Here is an 11,971-nt window from a genome sequence, read left to right on the forward strand (position 1 = left end):
CCCGCCCCCGCTCCCCTGGTGTCCTCGAAACCCAGCGAGGCGGAGACTCCGGACTGCGCGCAGCCCACCCTGTGGAGGGGGACGCTGCGAGAGGACATGTCCAGCCGTGGCTCACTTGCAAGCCGGACGGTCCCTGGAGTCGCTGGGCCTTCACTGCCGGTCCCCTGTCCCCCCTCTCGGGAGCCTTCCTGAACTCCCAGTATGTCCCCTTGAAGCAGACCAGCCGTTCCGGTCAGGGTGTGGGGAGCACCCGGGCAGTCGCAAGTGGGGGGCGGTAAGAGGTTTTCTCTGTCCACGCCTTGGGGATTCTCCCTGCCACCCTGAGCAGGGCTAGCCTACGGAGACAGGGTGGGGCCGGCGTGCATGGCCCAGGACAAGTGCGGTGGGCTGGGAGCCGGCCAGAACTGACCAGATCACCAGCCATGGCGGTGGCCCCCAGCTGGGGTCACACACACACCCTGTTCCTCTTCCTCATTGCCTTCCCCGGGATGTCTTTGTGTGTGTGTGTGTGTGTGTGTGTGTGTGTGTGTGAGTGAACCCAGGGCCTCACAAATGCTAGACGTGTGCTTTGCACTGAGCAGATTACTCACCCTTATTTTATTTTATTCCATTCTGAGACAGGATCTTGCTAAGTTGCTAAATTCAAGGCTGATCTCCAACTTGAGATCCTTCTGCTGCGACCTCCAGGGTAGCTGGGATTACAGGTGTGTGCACCAGGCCTGGCTGGGGGGGTTGTTCTCAAACAGCTTTCTGGAGGCAGTTCAGGGAGCAAGCCAAGGCAGCGGTGTTAGAAGGAGAGGCAGCTGTCAGGGCACCCAGCCCTCCCTCCCCATGAGTGTGCTCTGTAGACTTTGGGGAGGAGGGAGTCTGGCTTCTTGCACTGGCCTGGGCATGAGTGCTTCTGCGGTGTGGCCTGTGTCAGCGTGTCCTTCCTGTGCAAGGCTGGTGTGGTTCATGGTGTGGTGTGCCACAGATCCCATTCCTGTGTTCCATTCCAGGACTTAACACTCAGGTCGCTCCAGGGGAACTGGGCTGCATGAAATAGGGGTCCCTGGAGAGAGAGAGAGAGAGAGAGAGAGAGAGAAAGAGAGAGAGAGAGAGAGAATGTGCTGAACCCTTTTATTGGGAAGAAGCCATTCAAATGAGGCAAGGGGTAGGATTACAAGGGAACAGGTGAGTGCAGCTCAACCCCTCTGGGTGCTGCCTACCCCTAGGGCCACTCCCAGGGCCACTACTGCTTAGACTACAGTGATCTTTCAGATCCCCATGGTGCATCAGGACTTAAATGTGCGAGCATTTGGAGTGCTTAGGGTCTTGCTAAATTGCTGAAGCTGGCTTTGAACTTACGGTCCTCTCCACACCTCTCTCCATGGACACTTGTGTTGCTTCCACATTTTGGTGACTGAAGATAGGGCTGCTAAATACACGAGTGTACGTGGGTGGCTGAAGGAGAAGGACCACAGGTTTAAGGCCAGCCTGGGCAACTTAGCAAGACCCCATCTCAGAATTTAAAAATAAAAATAAAATGAGGGCTGGGGCTGGGGCTCAGTGGTAGAGCGCTTGCCTAGCATGCGTGAGGCCCTGGGTTCAATCCTCAGCACCACACAGAAATAAATAAAGAGGATTGTGTCCATCTACTACTAAAAAAAAAGTTTTAAAAATAAAATATGAATTGATCTGGGGATGTAGTTTGATGGTAGAACATACCTCTGGAGTTTAATTCCCAGCACCGCCCCCGCAAAAAAAAATGTATCCAGCTTTCACATGGACATGTTTGCATTTTTCTTAGGTACAGAACTAGGGACAGGTAACTTAGTTTATTTATTTATGATACCGACGATTGAACCCAGGGGCTAACCACCGAGCAACATCCCCAGCATTTTTTATGTTTTATTTAGAGACAGAGTCTCACTGAGTTGCTTAGGGCCTTGCTAAATTGTTGAGGCTGGCTTTGAACTCACGATCCTCTGGTCTCAGTCTCCTGAGCCACTGGAATTACCAGCTGGTACCACTGTGCCCAGCAGCTTTTCATAACTGTCACAAATACCTGGGAAAAATCAAAGGAGGAAACATGTGCTTTGGCTCACAGTCTCTAAAGTCTCAGCCCATGGTTGGGCGGCTCCAGGGCTTTAGGCAGAACATCCTGGTGGAAGGGCATGGCTGAGGTGCTTAGCCCATGGCAGTGGGGAACGGAGAGGCACAGCCCCACCACCTGCCCACAGTCCATTCAGCTGTGAAAAGGTTGATCCACTGATGACCAGTATAAGGTCCTTGCTTAGCATCCGGGTGGCCATCTTAAGTGACAGCTGCCATTTTTTTTTTTTAAATTTTAATATATTTTTTTAGTTTTCCGCGGACACAACATCTTTGTATGTGGTTCTGAGAATCGAACCCAGGCCGCGCGCTACCGCTTGAGCCACATCCCCAGCCTGGACAGCTGCCATTTTAAGGGAAAAGTTTAGCTTTCCCGCCCAAGGGCATTTCTGAGAAAGACTTACCACTCCCTTGCACCAACCCAACCTTTAACCTCTGGCATTAGGACCCGCCGGCTCTGGTTTCTGAGCCTCCCCCATAAGAGTCCCAGGACTTGAGCCTGTTCCTGGGCCTCTGTCTCCTACAGAGAGGGCCTGTCCTGTCAGCTCTGATAAGCTGCCTCTGCTGGTCTCCATCTTGGTTGCTCCCTTCACCAGAGCCCAGCTGGGAGCACTGCCGCACGGGGAACCTTTGGGGGACCCTCCAGACACCACCTTAGCACAGATTGTTCTGTTCCATGAACATTTAGTCAAATAATAATCGTTCTTTCTCCTCCTTTTTTTTCCTTTGGTCATGCTTGGAACCAAAACCAAAGCCTCACACATGCCAGGAAAGTGCTCTACCACCGAGTCACACCCCCAGACCCAGTTTAGTCAAAATTCCCCCATTAAACTGGGAGTGGTAGGATCTCAGAGAGGGAGACCCTTCACATGGAGCATGACTGGCCACGCCTGTCCTCCAGTTGGATGAACAAACCTCCAGCCATGCATGGTGGCTCCCAGGAACTCGGGAGGTGGGGCAAGACGATTACAAATTCAGAGCCAGCCTAGGCAACGTAGGGAGGCCCTGTCTCACAATAAAAAATAAAAAGTTCTGGGAATGTAGCTCAGGGGTAAAGTGACGCTATGTTCAATTCCTAGTACTGAAAATAAAAACAACCACCACCATCAAAAACCTCCATGTGTTCCTGTACGAGAACAAAAGCCTGATCCCTTTAACGCCACCAGATCCAAAGACCCACACCACAGGCTGATGCTGGCGAGGGGTTAACCAGGGAGAAGCTGAATTCTGAACCCCCATATCAAATGACACAGGACTTGGTATTCATGAGAGTGTGCCTGAGGGTTTGCAGTCACTTTCCCTCTGCACAGTCCGGAGCTCAGCCTGGGCGGTCACCCCACTTCTGAGGGGCTGGGGAGATGCACCCTGTCTTGGGTGTCTGTACCTCTGCTGCCTGTTGGTGGATCTTTGCTTGCACTTTTCTTCTGATGCAGCTTGCAGTCCTTTTTAGGAGCATATCCACTCAGGCTGGGTTGAGAACCCACTGACCTTGGAGGGATCTCCTGGGATCCCTGTCCAGTGACAAAACCAGCTAGATCTGGAGCTGTCGGGGGCTGGAATTTTGGTAACTTTGTGGATATACATTGTTTTGGTTTGCATGTGAAATGTCTCTGTAAAAGCTGTGTTGGAAACGATCTCCAACGCAGGAATGTTCAGAGGGGATGATCAGGCTGTGAGAGCTCTGACCTCATCAGTGGATTAATCCATTTAAAGGATCAAGAATGTGAATGGATCACCGAGTGGTAACTGTAGGCAGAGGTGATGTGGCTGGAAGAAGTGGGTCACTGGGAGTGTGCCCTTGGGGATTATGTCTGGTCCCTTGTTCTCTCTCTGCTCCTGACTGCCATGAGCTGAGAAGCTTCCCTTCACCAGTCTTCTGCCACGACGTTTGCCTTATCTCAGGCCCGTAGCAACAGTGTCCACTGACCACAGACTGACCTCTGAGATCTTGAGGTCAAATAAAATCTTCCTGTGAATTGCTCGTCACACAAAGCTGACTATCCCATAAGTGAAGACCGTGCGAATGAGGACCAGAGAAGCTTGCTCTAAGGAGCCCAGCCTGATTGGCCGAGGCGGAGAGGCAGGCCACGGGGAGGCAGGCCACGGGGAGGCTTTAGGGAAAAAGAGAAGGTTCAGGGGAGCCCCGTGGCAAGGTCCCAGCAGAAGTGGCCCCGGAGCCCTGTGGGTTGGGCAGGGGAGGGTATTTGTCTTCCTCTGGTTGGTTCTGAAGAGGGGACTAGAATGAGGGAAGCTATCAGTGATGGATCAAGTCCAGCTGCTCTGGGCCACCCGCAGCAGAGGGTGTGGGGCAGGGTCTGCGCAGCACACCCAGCTGCTGCGTCCATGCTCAGCCTTGACTTGGGTCTGGAACACCCCCCATTCATTGTACCACTTGCACTCTTGGCATGAAGTTGTTGCAGTGTTCTCTCATGGCTCTGTCTTTAATATTGTCTAGAATGTTCTCTTGTGGCCAAGCATGGCTATCCATGTCATGATCCCAGTGACACGGGAGGACCGCAAGTTCAAGGCCAGCTAGGGCAACTTCCTGAGACCCTGTCTCCAAGACAAAAGGCCGGGGGTGTAGCTCCATGGTAGAGCCCTTCCCTGCATGCTCCTCAGTGGCCGCTGCCGGAGGGAGGAGGCTTTTGGAGGCCAGGTGTGCCCACTCTGGACTGGGGTGATGTTTGCAGAGCATGCCTATGACCAATAAAACATAACTACGTGCAGTTCATCGTCTGTCGTAATAAAGTTCAAGTGGTCTTTCTGAACTTGCTCTTGACCCAGTCACATGGGTGGGGCCCACTAGCTCTCGGCTCTACCCTGTCCAGGAGCTGGACTCTGGGCTTGGCCCCTCTGCAGCTTCAGGCTTGGGAGGGACAGGCACCCTAAGAGGGAGAGGAGGAGGAGGAGGAGGAGAGGGAAGGAAGGAAGAGGAGGGGGAGGGAGACTAGGCTTCTGCATAGGCCAAGCTTAAGGTCCAGATGGAGTCCCTCAGGCCAAGCTCCCATCAGGACCTGAGCTACTGACCTGACCTTCCTGGAACCAGCCCTGGAGGAACAGCAGCCAGACCACACAGGCCACCCTGGACTGGCATGGATGGAGGTGTCAGGAGAGGCACCCGGGTCCTCTGGAGGCCAGCCGGTGGCTGCTTTCCTTTGCTGTCTCCCTGTCTCTGCGTTAGAAAGCAGCTTTGCAGGGATCATGGCTGTTCTGATGCCGGTTCTTTTCAGCCCTCTGTCTGGAACCCCTACCCCTACCCTTCCACTCAGTGCCCCCGACACGCACTCCCTCAGGCAGCGAAGGGCCGCCCAGTCCAGGTTCCCGGTGCTCCCAGTCACCACGTGTCAGTTTCGGTTGGTTGACCTTTGACAGCCCCACAGAGCGCCCAGGGCACTGGGGGCCTTCAGTCCTCCACCTGCTCGCACAGCACTGACATTCAAGCCAGAGAACTCTTTCCTTTAGGTTCTTTTTCTTTTTTTTTTGGTACCAGGGACTGAACCTGGGGTCACTTGATCACTGAGCCACATCCCCAGCCCTTTTTAAAAATTTCATTTTATTTAAAGACATGGTCTTGCTATGATTTGCTTAGCACCTCACTTGAGTTGCTGAGGTGGCTTTGAACTTGCAATCCTCTTACCTCAGCCTCCCAAGCCATTGGGATTCCAGGTGCGCATCAGTCTTCGGCTAAGTTCTTTTCTTTCTCTTTGGTACTGGCACTGAAACTAGGGGCGTTGTACCACCAAACACACCCCTAACACCTTTTATTTTTTGAGACAGGGTCTCACTCAGTTGCTGAGGCTGGCCTTGAACTTGTGGTGCTCCTGCCTCAGCCTCCCAAGTCACTGGTGTGTGCCACCACATAGAAGGGCAATTTCTTGATCTGATGAAGGGGGCATGTTCCTTTTTTTTTTTTTTTGGTGCTGGGGATTGAACCCAGGGCCTTGTACATGCAGGGCAAGCACTCCACCAACTGAGCTATACCCCAGTCCGAAGGGGCATATTCTTTAAAAGGTATAGCAAAATAAAAAGCCATAAAGTATAAGAAAGAGACATTTGGTCACGCATGGGCAACCATGCACATATATGTATTCTTTGAAGCATTTTTTTTCATGCCATTGGTTGATTTACAACCACATCTAGCCACTATGAATTCAAGAATTTGACCTTTTTTTAAAATATTTATTTACATTTTAGTTTTTGGCAGACATAACATCTTTACTTGTATGTGGTGCTGAGGATCGAACCCGGGCCGCGCGCTACCACTTGAGCCACATCCCCAGACCCTTGACCTATTTTTTAAAGAGGTTTCACCTCTTGGAATATTCTTCCGATTTGTTCAATAGATGAATTGATGGATTAAAGTGTCTATTTCTTAAGTAGCTGGTGTCTTATTGTAAAAAAATCACGCAGGAAATACAGACCCAGAGTTGTCGTCAGTAACTGCCACTTGTCTCTAGGCACCACAGAGATGCAAGCCAGGACACCCCAACCCAGCTGGGTGCTGTCCAAGCCCGACAAGAGGCAGAGACCCAAGGCTGATTTTATTTTGAAAAAGTACACTCTGCCTGTTTTCTCTTTTGTTGCTTGTGTTTTGCTATCAAATCTAAGAACCCTTTACCAAATATGTGGTCCTGAGAATCTGAGCCAACAGACAATGCAAGCGGCCACACAGAATCCAAGGAGAGACTAAGGTGTACTTCAGTGGTGAAGCATGTGCTCAGTGTGTGCAAGGCCCTGGGGTCACCCCCAGGGCCACATAGATATATGCATGTATGAAGAGAACTCTGACCCACCATCAGCCACAACCCAGTCAGGAGGCCAACTGCCCTGCAGTAGCTGGCCCAAGGCGACCAGACTCGGTTAATAACTGACAGCTCCTTAATATTCCTGGTCATGGACCCAGGGCCTCCTGCATGCCAGGCAAGCGCTCCACACTGGGCTCTCCCCAGCCCTTCCCTAACCTCCTGGCTCCTGACTCCTGACTCCAGACCAACCAGAGCAAGCCAAGCCTGCTCCTGAGGCGTCCCACAGGAGGCCCAGCCTCCCTGGTGACAGGGTTCACCTGAGCCTCCCTTTGTCCACTCCAGAGCCTCCCCTCTTCTCTGGCTGCCCCCTGGCTGGGCGAGCCCTGAACGCACAGTCTCCAGGCTCCTGGTGCGTCACCGCTCCCACCAGTTGGCCTCTACTCCACAGGTGGATCTGGGCCATTTCCAGGGACCTCCTGTGTGTGGCCAAGAAGGCAAGGTGCACTGTCCCTGTGCATGTGGGGCACCTGCTGTCCTGGAGCCCTGGCTCAGCTGTTCTCCCAGCGGAGCGCCTTGGCACCCAGCTGATGGCTGTCTTAGTAAATGACGGCTCTGTGACTGGTAAACCATAGAGTACGTGCGCAGGGCTGCAGCGGTGGGCAGCCCAGGGCTGGCAGGCGGGGCAGGAAACAGGACCGGGTGCTGGCCAGCCCACCACTTCTGCCTGGTTTGACCCCCACAGTGGCACTGCCCTCCGACTTGCCCCCACCCCCTTCCTGCTGGGAACTTTGCCCACAGCCCTGCCCTGTGGTTGGGGCCCCTCCTGCCCCACCTCTGCACCCTGCCCTGCAGGGATGGCTGCCAGGCCACCCCACCAAACCAGACCAGGCACTTCCCTCCCTCCAGGGAGGCTCTGTCCGGGCAGGGCTAGCTTCCATGCTGAAGAGGCTGGGGGACGGGCCGGCTTCCCGGTTGGCCCTGACAACCTGACGTGACGAGGGATTCTTATTCCAGGGCTCCCTGAGATAGTGCGAGCAGGTTTTGTGGGGCCAGGCCTCGCCTTGGCTCTTCCCAGGGGTGAAGAAGAAGCGCCTCCCTCTACCCCACCCGCCGCCCCAGCCAGGCCCCAGCTGCAGACCCAGGGAGTGCAGCAGCTTCCTGCCAACCAGGACCCATCAGGCCCTCGGCCCAGGGCACCACCCTGGTTCTGTTGGCCACAGGTGGGACCCCGACCAGCGTTAGGAAATGCAGGAGGGCAGTGCTCGAGGATGGCGCCAGGACTGCGAGCCCTGGCTGGGCATCATCACCTGCAGCGAGGGCGACTCTGTCCTAAGGTGCATTGTTAAGAGACGTGCACCGAAGCACTTACATGACAGGTCAGCAGATCAAAGGGTCTCTCTGTGCTGCCCATCTGGCCTTGAGCTCCTGGGCTCTTCCTGCCTCAGCATGCTGAGTAGCTGGGACCACAGGCCACACTGCTGGAGCCTGGCAGCACCTCCCAAACTGACATCCCCTTCCCCTGACAGGCTGAGACTGCACCCCAGTTCCCCAAGCCTGCCCCGCCCCATGGTTCCAGCCCCCACCTCTCAGCTCCCAAGGTCTCCCTGGTCCCTTCTGGGCTTCCCAGACAACTGGGCAGTACCCAGGGCTGGCTAAAGGGGGCACACCCAGAGAGGCCCTCCTGCCCCATTTGGAGCAGCTCACCCAGCCTGGGGCCAGCCCAGTGTTCCAGGGTCCCACACCAGCCACCTGCATGCCGGGGCTCACTCCCTGCTTCTCCCTCCTGCTGGTGCTGGGGAGGCTGCCCGACCCCAGTTTCTCTGTCCACGTGTGTTCAGGCAGGGCCAGGTGCCTGCCCCACAAACCAGCGCATCCTCCCGGCACGGTGCAGAGGGGGCCCACGGCCCCTGCCAGTAGTGTGTGTAGGGAAGAGGCATGGAGCAGGTCTCTGTCATTTATTAGGCCCCTGCAGAGCTGCGCCACAGCACCCCTGGATCCACTAGCCCCATCCCGGGCCCAGTGCCAAGGGACCAGGGAGGCAGACTGGCGCCCAACCCCACTTGGGGGAAACAGGCAGCTTTGGTGAGGGTTTCTGGCTACTGGGGGGCTCTGGCGAGTGACCGCCTGCCATACAGGGAAGAAAGTCCTGGAGGACACTCTGCAGCACATGGATGTCCCAGCTGCCCCCTCTCTGCCAGTGGGGGCCTGTCTCCAGGCTGCCAGGAGGGGAAGGCGCAGGTGGGCTTGGGCTAACCCCTGAAGGTAGCAGCGGCCTGTTGGTACTGAGAGGTTTTGGCAAAACTGACCAGTAAAGCGGCTGGAGCTGGGTGTGGGGAGGGCCTGGGGCACCAGGGCTGGCATCCTGGAACTGGCCGGTGATCTGGCATCTGGGCTCCTTTCCCTGTAGCAGGTCTTGGAGGGGCACTACCTCTGAGGACACCAAAACTACAGCCCCCTGGGGACACAAAAGTGCCCATGTCACAGCTGGCAAGCCCTGCCCCACCTGTCACCCAAGGCCTGGGCAGAGGCGACTGGGGAGCTGCTCTTCAGGCCCGGGCTGCCACCTAGTGAGCAGGAACAGGGACAGGACCCCTCCCAGCTCCAGCAACTGGAACACCAGGGGACCTGGGGCCGGCCTCAGCCCAGAATCGGCCCCCTGTGGGGGGAGGGGCAGGCTAAACACCCACTGCGGGTGGCAAGGGGCCTGAGCTGGTGGGGCTCAGAGGGGACCAAGCCCCTGGAGGCAGCCCTGGCCCAGGCAGGGTTGGGAGGCCCAGGCAGCCCCAGTGTGGGGGTGGCACAGTGTGGCCCAGGCTGGGAAGGACAGGAGCCCGAGCCTGCCTCTTCCCGAGGGCTGCTCCTGGGGCCAGCCCCGCTGCCCAGCAGCCTGGGGGTCATCAGGTCAGCACTTTGACACCGAAGTGTTTCCGCAGCTGCTCCAGAAACACGAAGGTGAGCACAGTGTGGGGGATGAGCCGGACACCTGCGGGAAAGAGGCCCTGGGCCGAGACAGAGGCGTGAGGCCAGGAGGCCCGTGAGGCCAGGAGGCCCCGCGAGGCCAGGAGGCCCCGCGGCCTGCCACCCCAACGCACCTTGTAAAAGGCCAGTGGTCCAAGCTTCGCGGTCTCCACAGCACAGTGGAAAACACCCTGCAGGAGATGCAGACAGGACAGAGCAGAGGTGAGCCTGGCACTGGCCGGCATATGGCCCCAGAGCAGCCCGAGGGCAGCAGCCCGTGGTTAACAGGGGCTAGAAGCCCAGGGCACCAGGCCCTGCTGTGTGAGCCCTGAAGGGGCTGCTGGCTAAGAGAAGGGGGCCCAGGAAAACAGGACAGCGGGGCAGGAGCGGATGCAGCCTGAGACAGGAGGCCCAGCAGGACAGGCCTCATCCCAGGCTGCCTCTGAAGGACACTGATCTGAAAGAAGCCCTCCCCCACCAAGAGAAGGTACAACCCACCCCCACCCTGGCAAGAGAAAGCCTTGCCTCAGTCCCTCCCATCGCCAGAGGGGACACTGGCCAGCGGCCTCACCTGATACTCCCCCTTGGAGTTCATCAGGCGGGTTTTCAGCACGTCCAGGGGCTGGCACAGGAACGTGGCACATCCACCCTGGGGAGGGGGCTTGTCACCAACTGGCCTGCGGGCACCTCTCATACCCTGGCCCCACTCCAGGAGCTGTCTGGAGGCTGCAGGCTCAGGGACCTCAGGGGACACCAGGACTCATCCTAACAAGTTCCAATGCCCCGGAGCCACTTGTGTGACCCAGAGAGGCAGCACCAGGCTCACCCAGTGCCTCCACCTGCCCACCTCACCTCACAGGGTGCCCTCAGCCCTGGAGGCAGGGCCAGGGACCCCGCCCTTGCTACACCGGGCACTGACCGCAATGAAGCTGGCGATGAAGTGGGTGAAGGTGTTGTCAGACAGGTACCCGGTGCTGAGGACCAGCTGCTTGGCCTGGTCATAGCAGGACAGCTGCAGTGGGGGCAGGGTGGTCAGGGCCCATCACAGCCTCAGCTGGGGAAGGCCGTGACCAAGCACCGGCTCTGCCCACCACCTACGCCAGTGCCACACTGGGGACAGGGAGGCCCAGGCCCAGACCCAGGCTGCAGCCCTGACCACCTGTGCCCACAGGACAGCAGGTGCTCTACGATCCCCCAGGCATGGCAATGGTGAGGGAGGCTGCCCACAAGCCCCACCTTCCACAGGAGCCCTACCTGACCCACGGTGACGAGGGCCCCGCGGCTAGAGGCCATCGTCGCGCCGGAGAACAGCTTCCTCAGACCCTCTGCAGGAGGAAGGCCGGCCCTGAGCACACAGCGCAGCCCGATGCCCACAGCACCCCAGGTCCTGCACACCACTCCCCTCCTCAGGCCCCTTCCCTGGGGTCCCAGGGAGCCGGCTCCTCTCACCTTCACGCGCCACACGGTACAGGCCATCCAGGGCATGGGCATAGCTGCCAGGGACACAGAAATGGACCACTTGAGGCTCACCTTGTCCACTAGCTCCTGGGGGTCCTCCCTAGGCCCTGGGAACTGCTGGGAAACCATGATGGACATGCCCCTGGGGCTCCTGCAGAAGCCTCACGAGGACAGCCCCTCCTAGCTAAGCCACCCTGCCCTGTCTGTCCTGGGGGAGGTCCTGTTTTCCCAGAGAACCCCAGGCTCGGTGTGGCTCCCACCACAGAGGTCAGCACCTGCCCTCCTCCAGGCTGGAAGGCCAGAGGGACACCAGCAAGAAACCAGAAACTGCCTGGGAGTCTCGACCAGAGAGTGAGATGGCTCAGGCTCTGGCCAGGGATACTGCAGGCTGGTGGGAAGGACTGGGCTGCTGCAGCAGGAGGGGTGGCTGCACCCCGACCCACGTCACCACAGCTGGCCACCCTGAGAGCGGACAGAGAGGTGTGCCTGGGAGCCTCTTGGAGGGGTCATGCTGATCTCATGTGCTCTGCTCCAGGGTCTCTGAGGCTCTGGGCCCTGCACACACACCCACAGGGACGCCCGGGTGTGGCTGTCCCTCAGCCACGATCCAGGCTTCCAAGTCCATCCCCAGGTGTGGGCAGGTGTCAGCAGCTGGGGGCCAGCTCTCAACCTAGCAACACTCTTTCATAAGGAAAGAATGGGGGGGGGGGGGCAAG

General features: G+C 57.4%; 1 protein-coding gene and 1 long non-coding RNA gene across 3 annotated transcripts in view; both read right to left on the reverse strand.

Moving 5' to 3' along the window:
• Positions 1-503: 503 nt before the first annotated feature.
• LOC125614487 lies at positions 504-1,552 on the reverse strand. Its single transcript, XR_007345067.1, has 2 exons — positions 1,348-1,552; positions 504-1,051 (listed from the first exon to the last, which is right to left on the reverse strand). It is a non-coding gene; the product is annotated as an uncharacterized LOC125614487 (long non-coding RNA).
• Positions 1,553-8,779: 7,227 nt separating this feature from the next.
• Slc25a10 (solute carrier family 25 member 10) overlaps positions 8,780-11,971 on the reverse strand; it is a 9,390-nt gene continuing 6,198 nt past the window's right edge. Inside the window, exons 6-11 of one of the 2 annotated variants that reach the window (XM_048797267.1) lie at positions 11,247-11,290; positions 11,052-11,122; positions 10,717-10,809; positions 10,369-10,446; positions 9,932-9,988; positions 8,780-9,294 (exon numbers count right to left, since the gene is read on the reverse strand). In XM_048797267.1, the coding sequence (XP_048653224.1) occupies positions 8,839-9,294; positions 9,932-9,988; positions 10,369-10,446; positions 10,717-10,809; positions 11,052-11,122; positions 11,247-11,290 (799 nt within the window). In that variant the 3' untranslated portion in view covers positions 8,780-8,838. Of the gene's footprint in view, positions 9,839-9,931; positions 9,989-10,368; positions 10,447-10,716; positions 10,810-11,051; positions 11,123-11,246; positions 11,291-11,971 lie in introns of both variants that reach the window. The other variant, XM_048797271.1, reaches the window with a different exon arrangement.

Source organism: Marmota marmota, unplaced genomic scaffold (assembly GCF_001458135.2).
Source record: "Marmota marmota marmota unplaced genomic scaffold, marMar, whole genome shotgun sequence".
Classification (NCBI taxonomy): domain Eukaryota; kingdom Metazoa; phylum Chordata; class Mammalia; order Rodentia; family Sciuridae; genus Marmota; species Marmota marmota.